Source organism: Phyllopteryx taeniolatus, chromosome 6, assembly GCF_024500385.1.
Source record: "Phyllopteryx taeniolatus isolate TA_2022b chromosome 6, UOR_Ptae_1.2, whole genome shotgun sequence".
Taxonomy (NCBI): Eukaryota; Metazoa; Chordata; class Actinopteri; order Syngnathiformes; family Syngnathidae; genus Phyllopteryx; species Phyllopteryx taeniolatus.
This window is the reverse complement of record NC_084507.1, coordinates 17170512-17186895: the sequence shown is the minus strand read 5'-3', so window position 1 is coordinate 17186895 and position 16384 is coordinate 17170512. Positions and strand designations below refer to the sequence as shown.

At 45.4% G+C, this 16384-nt stretch overlaps 1 protein-coding gene and 1 long non-coding RNA gene across 11 annotated transcripts; one reads left to right on the top strand and one right to left on the bottom strand.

Annotated features, from left to right (window-relative positions):
- Nucleotides 1-962: 962 nt before the first annotated feature.
- Nucleotides 963-10713, top strand: atn1 (atrophin 1). Of its 2 annotated transcripts, none has more exons than XM_061776768.1 (10): nt 963-1207; nt 2482-2588; nt 2691-2792; nt 3016-3135; nt 3296-6069; nt 6201-6417; nt 6902-8411; nt 8541-8684; nt 8811-8991; nt 10099-10713. In XM_061776768.1, the coding sequence occupies exons 2-10, from the start codon at nt 2562-2564 to the stop codon at nt 10130-10132; spliced, it is 5109 nt and encodes a 1702-aa protein (XP_061632752.1). In that variant the 5' UTR covers nt 963-1207; nt 2482-2561; the 3' UTR covers nt 10133-10713. The 2 variants fall into 2 exon arrangements, with proteins under 2 accessions (XP_061632752.1, XP_061632751.1); XM_061776767.1 differs by having other exon boundaries at nt 8541-8708.
- Nucleotides 2803-16196, bottom strand: LOC133479588 (uncharacterized). Of its 9 annotated transcripts, XR_009789005.1 has the most exons (8): nt 14810-16072; nt 14565-14655; nt 14385-14493; nt 13679-13962; nt 13158-13323; nt 11229-11336; nt 8789-8929; nt 2803-3112 (listed from the first exon to the last, which is right to left on the bottom strand). It is a non-coding gene; the product is annotated as an uncharacterized LOC133479588 (long non-coding RNA). The 9 variants fall into 9 exon arrangements; XR_009789008.1 differs by lacking the exons at nt 2803-3112; nt 8789-8929 and having other exon boundaries at nt 11202-11336; nt 14584-14655; nt 14810-16083; XR_009789007.1 differs by lacking the exons at nt 2803-3112; nt 8789-8929 and having other exon boundaries at nt 11202-11336; nt 13885-13962; nt 14810-16077.
- Nucleotides 16197-16384: the final 188 nt, after the last annotated feature.

Genomic DNA, 16384 nt, shown 5'->3' with positions numbered 1-16384 from the left:
TTTCCCTTCTCAGTATGATCACTATGTAACTTAGTCGAAGAAGGAAATCATTTTGCATGCAGATTTTCTTCCTTGTATTAAGTTATTAAAACGGTCATTGAATATATCTTTGACCGTAAAAATTTATTTTTACTTTTGTACATTTCAGTCAGTACTTTTTTTTACTTTTACTGAAGTCCAATAATTGAATCAGTAATGCTACTTTCAACTGTCTTAAATCTGTACTTGTACTTTTTTTGTATGGGTGCTTTTGCCACCACTGGTATTGGATCTCATGAGCTTGGTGCAGGTGTACCTAATATTGTGGCCGATGAGTGCCATGTCGTGATCACGTGTAGCGCAACACGTCACCTACAATTCCAAAAAACGAACTGCAGGGGGAGCCCGCATGCTCTGTGTTGAGAGGCCGTGTGTTGCGTGTGTGAGGGTTGGCTGCTCCGTGACGACACGACTGTGTGTGTGGGGGGGGGGGGGGAGTCGCGCAGGCGTACTAGGCATAGTCTTTGGCCAGGTTGCTATGGTTACCACACAATAGGAGACGGGACAGGGGGCTGCGCGAAGCAGAGAGCGAGAGAGAGAGAGAGAGAGAGAGAGAGAGAGGGAGGAGAAAGAGGAGGTCTGCAGAGCCGCTTGGCTGGACACAAGCTTCTCAGACAAGAGCTGCAGGACAGACGATCGTGAAAGAAAAAAAAACAATTAAAAATCAAACACTATTGTGTTATTTTTGCAATCCAATAATCAGTATTTAGTCGGTTGTAAAGGTGATCCCCCTCCCTCCTCTTCGTCTCCCCCCTTCTTTCTGAGTCTCTCCTTATGCAAATCTCGCCTTCCCTTCTTTCCCTTTCTCAACCCTCTCACCATTGCCTCTCACAGTGACAAGCAGAGGTATAAATATATATTTAAAAAAGTCGTCTTGGAAGAAGAGGGGGTAGGTAGGAAAGAGGAGGGGGGCCAAAGCAGAAAAAAGGGGTGGGGAAGAGGCGAGTGCACATACGCATCAATTTGTACAGTTCAGTTTTTTCCACGCCACTACCAAGAAGATTTCAGCCGCATTGTTGCTACTGCCTGGGTGCTGCTGCTGCTTCTTTTTGTGTGTGTGCAACATGAGGCGGCGAGCGTTACGAGAAAAGGCAACAAAAAGGAGGGCGAGAAAAGAAAAAGGGGGAGCGAGAGCAGCAGCAGCAGCACACATTGCTGGATATTAAAGGTAAGCACAATTAAAGGAGGAGGGAGTGGGGGGCATGGGGGTGCAATATAATGCATGCTTATGCTGTGTGTTTTGGAATCTACACCACCACCACCATTGCGTCCCCCACCCCACTTTCTATTGTGCCTTATTGTCATCCCAGTGCTGCGTTCAAGATGACGGCCACATTCCTGCGAAGCAAAAAAAAAAAAAAAAAAAAAAAAAAAAAAAACAAGAGGGGGAGCCGGTGCTAGATGCAATCATTCCGCCATTCCCTATCCTCTCATCCATGCATGTGGTGCTCCTGGCGTGTGCACCGAGCTGCCTTTGCATGCATGTGTATCAATTACACTGCAGTGGGCTCTTGCCTGTATTTTATTTATTGCAAGTTCATGACCAGTGTGTGTAACCTGCACCAGGGCAGCCAGCTGCCACCTGTATCATGCGTCGTGCATCTGTCCTTATTAGTATGGAGTGGGGCCCATAAACACGTGTGTGCGTGCTCCATTTTTTTTTTGATTGTGTGGTTCTCATCGACTTAGTCACTGCAGCATGCACTAATAATTAATGCACAGTCATGTGTAGCGCTGATGCTGCTGCGGACGGTGTTTGTACACATGCCTGCCTGCTAAAAAGGACAGTTTCCCCATTTGGCAGTGCACACTATTTATATCCCTCATTCAAAATACATCTGCTGTTTTTTAACCATGAATGAATGGATGCGGCCATCTTTTTTTGGTCACAAACAGCTATTCTCGCAGCGTGAAAGGAGCATACGATGCTTGCCAGTCATAACCAGGCCATGTGAGTTAACCACAAGTGGCTGAGGGTTAGGGATGTTGTGGTGAATAAGAGGGACCGTGTTGGTGGGGGGGAGTGGCTTCCATTTGCCGGACAGTGTGACCAAAACGAATGCACGTCTGCATGTTTGGATGCCTAATATCAAGTGTTCCTTGGTGGGCAAAACACCAGGGCCTTCTATGTGTGTCAGTAGGTTTTTGGCCGCTGTGTGACAGTTTAGAGAAGCACTGAAAAGCAGTGCCGTTGGTGTGGAGCGAGGCACGCTGGGAATTCAAATGCTGAAACAAGGCTTTTGCAGTTGTAAATTACATGTTTTAACACAATGGCGCAAATTCGTCCTCGGCACACATGGTGAGTGTGATTATATTTTGAGAGTGACCGACGCATCCCCTTGTGACTCTGTTTTGTATGTATTTGCGTCTTAAAAATCGGCATTTGAGCCCAGAGACCCAATAAGGCCTTTTTTGTTTATAATTCTTTTCATGTATTCCCAGTGAGTAAGCAGCCGCAGAAGTAACCCATTCAGTCCATGCAATGGCTCGTGCTGTAAAATGGACGCTATAAAGGAGAAATCATGAAAACACGGACGCACAAAGAATCGGTATGTATGAGCGAACCACATGCAAATATTTACTTTAGAGTTCCTTATTGGACTACTCAACTTCACCACATCCTGTTTCAACACCTTGTTCTGGCCTTGCAGATGCCCATGCGCAGCGGGCGGCGGCGGGGGGCAAGTGAGGAGAGAAGGGGTCGACGCCCGCACGCCAGCCCTACTCGCCCTGAACGCAATGACAGACAGACGGTATTCGCCCTCTTTGTTTTCAAGTTTATGTCATATGTTCACATTAGTACAGACCAGCACCCTCACAATGTCAGTATTGTCCCGTAGTGTCTTTATGACTTAGACATCTCTGATGGTGATGATTTGATGTATAGGCGTCGGTGCATGTATGAAAGTGGTCTTAACACAGACATAAGGTATTCAAACGCATGACGGAAGAATTCAAAGTATTGTATCATTGTAGCCAAGAGGTGGCGGTGAGGAACTGGCTGGGAATCGCTTCAGTCGCAGATCACAAGGCCATGATTCATCAGAAAGTGAGGGGGAGGAACTTGTCTCTCCTGCAAAAAGGCAGAAAGTTCAGGTTTGTCTTACATTTCATCAATCTGTTATATAAAGCTGGAAATAATTCATGTGTCTGACATATAGGGAGTTATTTTTGCCATCCAGAAATATGCTCTGGCAATGGATCCTTTCACAACATTGATTTTCTACTTGATCCACAAATGATCTTTTCTTGTCAGGATTCAGCAGCCACCCCGAACCCTCCAACATCAACACACACCGCTGACAGCTTGGCTCCCTCTACAGTCCCAGCTCCCACCTCAGTGGCCAGCCAATCCCGTGAGAGTGACAATGAGGATGGCCAATCCCAGGGCAGCAGGAGTTCAGTTGTGGGGAGCCTGGCGAATAGCAGCAGCAGCTTGAGCAGCGGGCGGGACATCGACCAGGACAATCGTTCCTCATCCCCGAGTCTCTCCGCTTCCCCCCTGGGTAGCCTCGACTCTGACTCTGAAGGCCCAGACTCACCAAAGCAAGGAGAGAAGGAACGGGAGAAAAGCAAAGATGGAGGAGCAGGAAGCGGGTCCGTAGAGGACAGAAGGGCACTACGGGAGCTGAGAGGGGATGATCCCTGTGGAGACGAACAAAAGACGGATACAGATGCACGAATTGAAGACTGTGCACTTAAGCCTATCCATCCTTGCTCCTCCTCTGGTCTCAGTTCTTCGGTCCGTGTCGCTGGGGATTCTTCAAATGATAGCACTGGTGGGAGGAAGTCGTATTTCTCCCTGGACTCCAAACTAATGTGTAAAGTGGAGTATGGTGGACCAACAGGCACTGATGCGGTGCCTAGTGGCAATAGAATGAATTCCAAAGCCAACACACAATGTGTGACAAAGACATCTGCCGCGGGTGGAGATTTTTCTCATAACAACCCCGGTATTCCCCACTCCTTGCCTGCGCCTCTTCCTCCTCCACCTGCTCTAAAACCACTGGAGCTCGGGGGACAAAATCTTCCTGCTGAGGTTAAAATAGAAAGAGACAAAATGGAAAAGGCAGATAAGCACCTCGACAAAGCCCAGTCCACGCCTCCTTCTCTGTTGCAGACGGGGCCCCAGCCACAATCCCAATCACAAACCCAAACCAATACCCACCCCCATCATTACAGCTCCCCCAGCTGGCAGGGTGGCACAGCAACCGGTTGCCAGGGGAGTTGGGGCTACACCCGTTACCCTGGCAACCATCACCCTCATCAGCATCAGCCCCCGGTGCAGCAACAACAACTTCCTTCTGTTTATAACCCGCCTTCCTCTCGACACTCCTCCTCTCACTCCTCTTATCTTTCCCATCCACACCCTCATCCCCACAGGGAGTACCTTCCCAGGTATGCCGGAGGGGGAGGGGACAGAGAGAGGGGGGCTGCAGGAGATAGGGAGAGGGGAGCGAGGGGTGAGTGTGTAGGGAGGGAACTCAACAGGGACTTCTCCGCTCCCATCGGTAACAACAGCAACACAAGTGGTGCGGGTAATAGTAGCGGCCCAACTAGCATCCAAGGCAGGGAATTTTCAGGTCTGTCTGTGGGTCAGAACCGGGAGTTTCAAGGCTCTGGAAGAGATGGACCTTCTAGCATTGGTCCTGATAGAAAAGACTTTGTTCCAGCTTACCATGACAGAGAGCAAGACAGGGAACGTGATGCAGGAAGAGAGTTTTCCATACCAAACCAAAACCAGAGTAGAGACTTTGGCCCCAATGGAGCTGGAGGGGGGCATCCCAGAGACAAAGACAGAGGCAGATGGGGTGACTTTGGAGGTCAAACAAGAGAAGTTGGAGGAAACTGTAACCAAAACAACAACTCCATCTCTCAAGGAAACCATCCAAGTTCAAATAGTGGACTGCCTGTAAACCCCATGCTAAGCAGAGACCCACCTGCATCACCCCAAAACAACAATAACCACCCTTCTCATTCTTCCCTGCCCCCACACCCGCATCCCACAAACTTGGCCAGTCGGGAGTTTCCTCTTCCCATTGACCAGGCACAAACCCCTTCCTCTGCCACTGACCCTTTTCACAGAGAATATCCTCCCAATAGCGGGAAAGATTTCAATGCAGGTGCACCTCCCTCCGCTGGAACAAATAGAGATTATCTCAGCCCACCTGGGGTTACTTCTAATCTAGTAAGAGAGTTTTCAGGGCCTGGTGGAATCCAAAATCCTCACCCTTCTCATCCCCACTACCAGTCTGGGCCCAGAGACAGAGAGAGGGAGTCAAACCTGCGAGAGCCTGCACTGTACCAAAACCGTGGAGGTCCAAATCAACCTCCTGCGCTCTCTCCATCCTCCACGACCAGTCACGGGCACCCTTCAAATGCTCCCTATCCCCCTCCACCACATCAACCTCCTTTACCCCCATCCCAATCTTCTCATGCCCAGCAACTCCCACCAGGTATGGCACCCAATGTTCGCCCCGCACTCTACCAGTCATCTGCCCAAACTCCTCCAACACATGTATCTCCACTACCCAGCCCATCCACTAATCAGATAGCAGGCTTCTCGTCATTTCCTCCTGGATCCGCCTCTGCACCAAGCATGCCACTTCCTGGGCCTGGCGGTTCATCCAGCTGTTCACCCGGATGCCGCCCTGCCCCTTTACACGGCACCTTGAACAGTCACCAAAGCTTCAGTGGAACATACCACTCCAATGGAAGCAGTGGCAATAGCCTGATTAACAGCAATAGCAACAGTGGCACGCCCACTAACAGCAATACCAACTCCCAATCACCTCAGAATGTCTCTAAGGGCCCTCCACCCCTCACCAACAGCGTTACAACACCTGTCCCCAGCTTACCACATCACGGTGGAGACGGCCATTCAGATTCAGGCCCACCTCCAACACCTGTCATTAAAGAGGAGCCGCTAGAAGACAGGGAAGAGAGTGAAAGTCCCCCACCAGTGTTGAGAAGCCCGTCTCCTGAACCTAAGCCTGTGGACATTCCCATCCATGCTAGCCAGTCAGCAAGGTAATGTCACAGACATTGAAATCACATTTGTCATTATTTCGTTTTGTTATTTGTCTCCCACTTCAGTTTTTGGTAATTGAGGTACATACTTCTGGTAGTTAAAATAAAGATGTACTGCTTCACTTGTCTAGGTTTCACAAAGTCCTTGACCGTGGTATCGGCAACTCCTGTGCCCGTAGCGATGTCGTCTTTGTTCCATTGGACGGGTCCAAATTGTGGAAAAAGAGGAATGAGATGATAGAAAGAGCTCGGAGGGAGGTTGAGCAACGGGCCAGAGACATAAGAGAAAAAGAGAGAGAACGAGAAAGGGAGCGGGAGCGGGAGAGGGAGCTGGATCGCCATCTACAGGTAAACTCAAAAACCTGTTATGCGCATTTACTGTTTATTCAGGTGCAAAGAAGAATGTGTTACAGAGATGAATGGACATTTACAGGTCACAAGTATTCCGCTTATGTTCCACTCAGCTTGTGATGATAAGTAGCAAGATATACAACAATAACTACATTTTTACACAACACTGTCGACACAACGTCATAAAGCGTTGAAATTTAACAAATACATATGCATAATATATGGTTTGAGTTTCCACTCTTCATCCCAACACAGTGAATAGGCTGGTGTGGTCTGAAAGTACTTCTTTGACGGCCATGAATAGAGATGCATGTTAAGAGCACAAAGTAGAGTAATACAACATGTCTATATTGGAGGTTTAGATGATAACACAAAATAGCAAGAGGGGCAGTGTGCACACATGGTTTTCATCGGACAGTGACAGTAGATTCAAGAGATTTCACAATGGGGTAAATGAGATCTCATTTTGTTTTCTCCATAGCAACAAAAAGATGCCAATGCCAACGCAGCGGCTCGCCAGGGATCTTCCCTCTTCTTCCCCTCTTCGTCCTCCATCATCCTTGATCCTTCATCATCTTCCTCCTGTCCGGGCAACCCGGCCGCCCACCATGCACATCACATGCAGCATCATCACTCACATCCACATGCTCACCTTCCTCCGACACACCACCTGCATCCCAGCCTCTCTCACGGTATACCCCACTCTCTTCTACTTCCATCCATGGCTGGAGCATCAGCAGTAGTTGGGGGCCATCAGGGTGCTCTGGGAATTGGTATAGGAGGTCCTTATCTTGGTCCTGATACCCCAGCTCTAAGAACCCTTAGTGAGTATGCTCGCCCTCATGCGATGTCTCCCCTCGGGGCTGCAAGTCGGGCCCAAGCACACCACCCTCAAATTCATCACGGTCATCCTCACGTGCATCCCTCATTCTTTCTCCCCCAATTCCAAAATCATGCAATAGGCCATCCACATCACCTACCTACTGATGCTGCAACAGCTGCAGCCATCTTAGGCTTACTGTATGGTGGCAGCCTGGAAGGCGGCCCAGGTATTGGGGGCCACCCTGGGGTAAGTGGGGCACCAGTACCTGGAGGAATTGGGTCTTCAGGGTTAGGAGGAGTTGGGTTTCCTCACGCAGTCACTGCTCATCGGGATCGCATGAAGCCGGGATTCGAGTTTAAGAGTGATGAACGGGTCTACCCACCAGGGTCCATTCATGATCCTGCAGCTCTTGCCCTTGCTCACTCTCATTCCCATTCACATGCCAATGCCCATACCCATGCACATGCACATGCACATGCCCACTCCTTACTCCTTGGGGGAGGGGGAGCAGGAACGAATGAGGTGTCACTCTATTGCACTCCTCCTCCCCCAGCTCCTACTGGCCCACTACACCTCCAGAACCCAACATTGGCCCCAGTAACTCGACCTCCAAACCCTCCTGCCCCTCAGTCCCTGTCCAATCCACCTCCTTCATCGCACCTACCACCTTCACACCCTTCCACTGCGCCACCACTCGCAGCCCCGCCCCCGGCAGCCCCTGCTCAACCTCCACAAGCTCCCCCTCCTCCACCTGTTCCGCCAACCTCCAACACCACCTCAATTCATCATCCAGTCCCCAATTCTTCTTTTCCTAGTTCCTTGTCCTCTCATCAACCGTCAGCCCCAGCCACTTCCTCTGAGTCTTACCCGACTGCTGCTCGGTCACCAGCCTCTTTTGAGCGGGAACGCAGCGGCGAACGAGAGCGGGAGAGGGAGCGGGACAGAGCGGCATTGCCGGCCTTTGGGGACAGGGAGCGTGAGAGAGAGCGGGAAAGAGAAAGGGGAGGAAGTGGAGGAGGAACAGGAGGAGGCAACACAAATGGAGGAGGCACAGGTGGAGGAAGTGGAGGAGAAAATGTGGGTCGTGTCCAGATGCTGAATGTCACGCCCCACCATCACCAGCATTCCCACATCCACTCACACCTTCACCTGCACCAACAAGACACAGGTACCCACTGCTACTAACTATGCTACCCTGATTGAGTTACCCTTATATTATTTGCATTTTAGTTTTTCCTTGTTCTTTGGCTTTCTATTAAATATCTCCTTTATTTCCTATTACATCATTGGCATCTAGCGGCGGGCGGGGTTCACCCCCTGATGGACCCGCTGGCGTCAGGGTCTCCTTTGGCGCGGCTTCCTTACCCCGGAGCGGCAATAGGCACCCCCATCCTGGCTCACCCCCTCACTGACAGCGAGGTGCTTCGCCAACAGCTGTTTGGTGAGGAGAAGACTCCTCGTCCATGTACTCGCTCACTTTTTTACTCTCAAAACAGTCCTCAGAGTTTATAGAGAATATTTTGGCGGGGTTACTGATGATTTTACCACTTGGGGACACTTCTCCCAGGTGCTCCTTTCCGGGACATGCCCCAACCGTCCTCCCTTACTGGTCCAATGTCGGCAGCCCATCAGCTCCAGGCCATGCAGCAGGCCCAGAGTGCAGAGCTGCAGATCCAGAGACTGGCCCTGGAACAACAGTGGATTCATCACCATCACCACCACTCCCTCACCCAGGACGAGTACTACAGGTACGTTGTGGTTATGGTCAAACTAAAGCCTGACACCAGTTTCCACAAGTCCTGACAAACCAAAAACAAACAAGAACAGTATACCCTACTCCAAGCTGAACGATCAAGACTTTCTGAGCTGATTCTATTCCACTCTGACCCAATAGACAGAGTGTAATGCTGTAATGCTAAATTTGCATTACAGAATAGGTGCGAACAGCTTCATACGCCCTCCGTTGGATCGGGTGGGTCACTGCCCCCAATGCAAGCAGAATGGATTGACATTAGTCAAATGAATCCACAAAATGTTGAAAAGAATTTATCGGTTCTTCATTGGCCCATGTGTAAATGCTCTGCAAATTTGGGGGAAGTTGGTTAGGAGATGGGCTCGGTTTATGGCATACTAGCATGATGTTTTGAGGATACCTACATACACCACGTAATGAACTAGTTTGCGCAGTGGTGTAAGAATACTCTACATTGTCACGTGGCTCAAGAAGGCGTGGTTTGTTAAGAGTCGTACTTACTGTTTTTAATTTTATTGTTACTGTATATACTTTTGGCCTAGCTGTATTTTTCACACAAATATTTTGTATAATCATGACATTACTATAGCTTTCACTTAGGTTACTGACTTTGGCACTTTCTGACTTATGTACAATTTCGGGTTACGTTGCCATTATAGGAACGGAACTACGTCATAGACCGAGGACCCCCGGTATATCGTTTTTTGCCTGCCCCAAGAATAACTACCTGACTGCCTAACTTGTCTTTGTTGCAAAGTTAGCCTGCCAGCTAGTTTTTAGCCTGAGAGTGAAGCTGCTAGTGAACATGCTAGGCTATGTTTCCCTATCACAAACAATTGGTAACTGTACTTTATGATCTTAGCTTAAAGTTTTATGGCTAGTTAATTGAAAAGACTGTTTCATGGGGCATTAAGGTAAATGTAGCACAACTAATTTAGTAACTACCGGTGAAAAAAAAGACAATCCCTTGTCTCACGATTTTGAGCTTGGAGGGAAATTTACTTCATTACTGCGCTTCACTTTTAGTTCACATGCTAAAAAAGCTGAGGATTGTAGGATGTAAACATGTTACATCAATATATTTTCTCCTTTGACCTTTCAGTCACCTGAAGAAAGAGAGTGACAAGACCCTGTGAGGGAGGGGCACAAGGAGGAGTGGCGTGGAGGGGAAAAAAGGAGAACGTGTGCAAACTTTAAACAAAACCAAGCAAGATAGAAGCACTAAAAACTATAAAGAGACAAGCACTAAAAACTGTAAAGAGACAAAGACTGAAAACAAAGCTGGACAAAGGAGTTTACACTCCGTCCCTGTGAAGTGCACCATGTTGAAGTTCCAGACTCCTTTCCTGCATTGTGTGCTTGAACTTCAAGTCCTGTTTTGTATTGTGCTTTGTACAGTATATGAATTAGATGGGGGTGGCAATAATGTGAAGGTACAGTATGTGTAAAATACTTGATGCCAGAGGGAATGTGTACATGAGTCTTTTTAATGTCATTGCATGTAGCTATACGAGCTTACTCGGATCTGGTGGAACTTTTGGTTCTTCATTTTCGTAAGAAGAAAAAAAACACCCGCATTTGTACCTAGGGTTCTATATGCATGAGACCAGCCTTTTAATGTTCTGTTTACAACAGTATTATTATGATTATTATGATTATTATTATTACTGTTGTCTGTTTGTTGATAATGACATAATTATATATACGGTACATATTATTTGTATTATTTTTTTACATTTTCATGGTATGACTGTCAGTCTTGATTTGTATTTTAAAATGACCTTGTGAAACAAGATGCAAATGAAAGCAAAGAAAACAACGAAAATCCAATCCAGAAATTAATGATCTCTTTTTCTTTTGCTATGTTTTTGTGTGTGCACATGTGTCCCACGCACTCCTTTACCTTGAGTCTATTAGCCCCCGTCTTTGTTTTATACAAGTCACTCATGCACAAAGCATATCAAATTCCTCATGCGCCTCCCCCTCCCCCTTTTGGACTCCCTCTTTCTGTCTTTCCCCCCACCAGTCAAACCCCTCCTCTCTCTTGGCAAGTGTGGCTAATAGGAGACACATGGGATGAGTGTGAGACATGGGAGTTGACTTGCTCCATTGAACAGCAGACGCCCTGTAGAGTTGGCATTCCATAGTGAACTGTAAAAAAAATTGAAAAGAAAAGAGGGGAAAAAACAGAGGGAAAGAGGAGGAGAAGCTGTGAGAGTGTGATTTACTGACTGTGCTGAAGCCTGCAACGCTGTGTTTTCTCGCCACATCCGGCCAGAGGAACCTCCTTCAAAACGGACACGGATCACTGAACGAGGCCTTCAGATGCTGCAGGGATATCTGGCAGAACAAACTACAATTTACAATCTTTTCTTTTTGTAATCATGATATCCTGTGCCTGTAGTCCGCTAAGGTTTAAAGGTCTGAAAAATGCAATAAAATCTCATCTAATGATGGATAGGCCCATCTCAGACGAAGACTTGCGAAGGATACGATATATCGGGCATGGCAGGTAGCGTGTTATTAAAAGTCACCTTGAACAAGTGTGTCAATGTAATGTATAAGAATCTGATTGTCCTCCATCTGATGACATCACATCTGCTCGTGATATTCTTAGCGCTTCATCAGTCCTTTGTTAAGGATGTTGTGAAACGTGAGCTTGAAAAATGGACCAACCTGTGAGTGCCCGCTGTATTAAATTAAACTAAATTTAATTATATTAAATGAAATTATGACCATATGTCGTTTTGTCGTTATGGTAAAATTCTTCAATAATAATATTTGTTCTTGAGGGCACCCCAAAATCCAAAGCATGTGTTTACAAAATTTATTTGACAGCAGTACTAGCTTTTGAGTGACATTAATTTAGGTATTCATTTATACATTTAAAATATTTTATTTTATCCACATACAGTTACAAAAATACATTTTACAAATATACAAGAGTGAACATTTTAATTTGTGATCGTTGTATCTGCGCATACAATGACAATAAAGGTTTTCTATTGTGTTCTACAATTTACAATTTTTAACTGTTGATATCTGTGCCAAACTTCACAGCATCACGCTGAGAGGTGTTTCTAATATTTTGCCCAAGGTAACCAAAATATTTTAAAAAGTACTGTGTTAAAACACACAAACTTATTAAAATACACTTTTTAAACACATAAATGTGGGTGAACACACAAAAAACTAATTATAAGCATGAAATGTGTAGAAAATACTGTACGTTTTGTATAGTTTTTGTGTACAGGCATGTGCCTTTAAGAGGCGGGGCCGGATGGGGTGAAAAGTTGCATCGGCAAGTCTGCGTGTGATTGTATGAGTGAGAGCTGTGCCCGACAGCAGCTTGGACATGACTGTTCTCTCAGTGTGTTTATGTGTTTTACTCTTCTACCAGTGTTGAATTAACAGCTGAAAAGTGCATCGGCGACTGTGGCTCTCCTTTCCCATAGATCTTGTGTAAATATTGCGTTCCCTCGCATTTTTGCAATTCGTGGATTCGCATGTCCAGTGATTTTTTTATGGGGGGTGGGAACTATCCTCGTTTATTAGCCAAAAAGCTTTACTTTTCGCTGTTTTTGTGCTCAGGCCAAAAGCCCTGTCTATTATGCCCTAGTCTAGTATGTACAGTGAACCCTGCATATTCGCATTCATATTACTTTGGCACAATTTGGTGCAATCTTGGTGCAATTTGGTTTAATTCATTGTTTTTTTTTTCCGTCTCATTTTGAGATTTTCTTCAGTTTTTTTGGGCGGTCCTTGAATGCATCTTGTGCGCAGTCAAAAGTGAAAGTATGAACAAGTGGGTCTCTAAATGGTCCACATGCTATGTTGTGACTCTGTTGACATGTTTGATGTGACATGAAGAACACTTGACCCCATTCTCGAGCTGATGCAACAGCTCCACAGTCATGTTTCTCCTACCGGAGGAGCTGTCAAAGTCAAAGGTCGCCCTGTGGCCACCAACACAGCGCCTCCTTAACTTTACTGTGCGTTTTCTCCACTGACCGGGAGGTTAGGCTTGAGGCTTGCTGTCATTTTCCAGTTTCGTCACAGTCACACACGTATTGCGTCGAGAGACAGTCACGCTGATTGGTGAATGAGCGTACATGTATCATTTATCTTCGGGAGGGAACACCGCTTGCAGAGGCAACTCACAAAAGCAGATGAGTGGCTCGGTCTCTCTCAGCCACTCCACTCTATTGTTGTGAAGATGATCCCAGAGGATCACCTTAAAGCGTTGTAGAACATCTTAAGCACCAGACGAGGGCTCTCTGCCTGCCTGAGGTGGTGTGGCAGAGGCTTTTCTGGAGACTTTCCCCACCTATAAAATGCAATGATATTAGGGGATAGGACACTTGGAAAGCAGTGGCCATATGAGAAATAAAATATTAATAGAAGTTTTGAGGGTTAAAAAAAATAGTCACTATATGATAGCTGGAAGAAAAACTAAACAATAAAATAAAGCCATCTGCAAAATGATGCCTGATTTGGAAGAGTTAAAAAGTGCATATAAGATAGATTGATAGAATGAGAAAAATAAAAAATATATATAAACCAATTACTATAGGTAAGTGTAATAATAAAATACAATTAAGTAAAAATAAAAGTACAAAATACATACATTTTGCTGCACGGTGGGAAAGTTAGCACATCAAACTTAAAAACACAAATAGTACCTCCCTATCACGTCGACAACATCGGAGGCAAAGATGGCGCATCCCACCGCACCGCTCATCAGTAGCATTGGTTAGTTGTTGCATATCCATAGTGCCTGCATGTCAGTTGTGGCAGTAGCAGCTCATGTATGAGCGTGCTTATTACATACATGCAAATCAGTCATCTTTCTGCGAAATTCGCCGTTTTGAACTAAATAGTCCATTACGTGAATCGTATAGCTCCGATGAGTGGGGTCGCCGTCGCTGTCGTCATAGGCTGTTTCGTACTCCTTGAACGCTGGCAGCTAGATCCATTCCACACATCCACCATCCATACACAGATGTAATTGTGAATATTACTCCGCGGCAGACTAATATGCGGCCCGAGGTTCCGCCTGTGTGCTCGGGACCTGGTTTGGGTAAGTTACATGAGTTGACGAGACCGGAAAAAAACTTCCGCTGCTTCTGCTGTTAAGAAGTAACGGTACTTTTACTCCGTTACAATGATCTAAATGTCGCCCGTTACAATGATCTAAATGTCGCTCAATACATTTATTGCAATAATTATTGCTTTTTTTTTTTTTAGAATTATTGCTTATTTATTTTTTCACATCTGGTGAACAGGATCTTCTGGAAAAAATAAGTTTCTCCTCTTTTAAATCTATATTTTTAAGGACTTGCAACACTAAGGGAGTAAACATTCTCCTTGCAACATGACGTTCTGTACCTTTATCTGTTTGTTGTTGTTTTATTCGGGGAGCTATTGCACCATCCCAGGCAAGTAATCACTTAGTGGTGTTTCCCTCGTTGCTTTCACAATAAAAGCCAGCCGGGACCTTTTAGGGTAAATGTTTTTCCAGATGTAAGAATGAAATGGATTGGTAAATACAATGAAATATGTGCCTACCGTACAACCACACACACACCAAGTACTGCATGTGTATGCACGTCTTGTAGTATACAATCTTGGAACACTGGTTCAAAAGGTTCAAACTGGTCTGAGAAAAATGTAAAAAAATAAAATAAATAAATCATGCTATTCATGTACAATACATACACAGTGACTTATGAAAACCACTAAAAGGCTAATAGACTAAATTAAACAAAGATAAATTAAAATAGGGCAGCGCGGTGAACGAGTGGTTAGTGTACCTGCATCACAGTTCTGATGTTTGGGGTTCGAATCTTGGCTCCGGTCTGTGGCCTTCTTGTGTGGAGTTTGCATGTTCTCCCCGTGCTTGCATGTTTTAGTTTTTTTACCTGGGTACAACAGCTTCTTCCCACATTCCAAAAACATGCATGTAACGTTAATCCAGCCGTCCATTTTCTTTACCGCTTATCCTCACTAGGGTCGCGGGCTGCTGGAGCCTATCCCAGCTATCTTCGGGCGGGAGGCGGAGTGCACCCCAAACTGGTTGCCAGCCAATCGCAGGGCACACAAACAACCATTCTCACTCACATTCACACCTACGGGCAATTAAGAGTCTTCAATCAACCTACCACGCATGTTTTTGGGATGTGGGAGGAAACCGGAGAAAACCCAGGCACGGGGAGAACATGCAAACTCCACATAGGCAGGGCCAAGATTTGAATCCCGGTCCCCAGAACTGTGAGGCAGATGTGCTAACAGCACGCCTACGACCCTAGTGAGGATAAGCGGTACAGATAATGGATGGCTGGATGGATGGATATAAACATGCAGAGGTGGGTAGAGTAGCCAAAAATTGTACTCAACTAAGAGTACTGTTACTTTACAATAATATGACTCAAGTAAAAGTAAAAAGCAGTCCTCCAAATAATTACTTGAGTAAGAGTAAGAAAATACTCAGTGGAAAAAACTACTCAAGTGCTGAGTAAATAGTGAGTAACCTGATTTGTTTTTTTAAATCAGGGCATCGGCATCAACTAAAATGAAAACAACAAAATAAAATATGAATGTGCAAATTCAGATATTACTGAACAATATCACTTAATCTAAAAAAAATAATAAATACAATTTTACAAGATAAAATCTTTGTAAAGTAACAAATTAAGGCAAATTCAAGAAATGGTCTTATACTATATTGTTTCTACTTGTTAAACAGCACAATACTGTAGGCTCACCAGGAAGATTACAAAAACAGGCTGCAGCGGATATAAAAAGTATACACACCCCTGTTCAAATGCCATGTTTTTGTTTTGTAAAAGACTTTTGACCAGGATAAATCCTTTTTAAGCTTTTGCCACCATTAATGTGACCTAGAATTTGTACAACTCAACTGATTTATTTTTGTATCTCTTTGAGAGGCGAGGTGAAAATAAACAACTGAAATAAACTAGAATCTGATTGACTTGGACTTGACGTTAAACTTGCACGTGAATCTGGTTGCACATGGATGCACTAACTAGCATGTGTTGTGTGTGTGTGTGTGAGAGAGAGAGAATAGAACGTACCCTACAAGTTTTGTGACCACAAAATAAAAACAGTGCTAAAGTTGCCATATGCACAACAGCAAAAATATCTGCAACTTACCTCAAGGAAATGAAGCTCATATTGATTTACTCGTTTCTAAACAAATACTGCACATAGTCACCCATGGGACACTGCTGCCCCCTACAGGATTACACGGAAACACCATCGGCTCAGGAGGTAATTAAAAGGCAGCGAAAAAAACACTACTGTCGCATGTATATATATATATTATATCATTTCAATGTATGTACTTACAATGAAAGGTATAATTCATA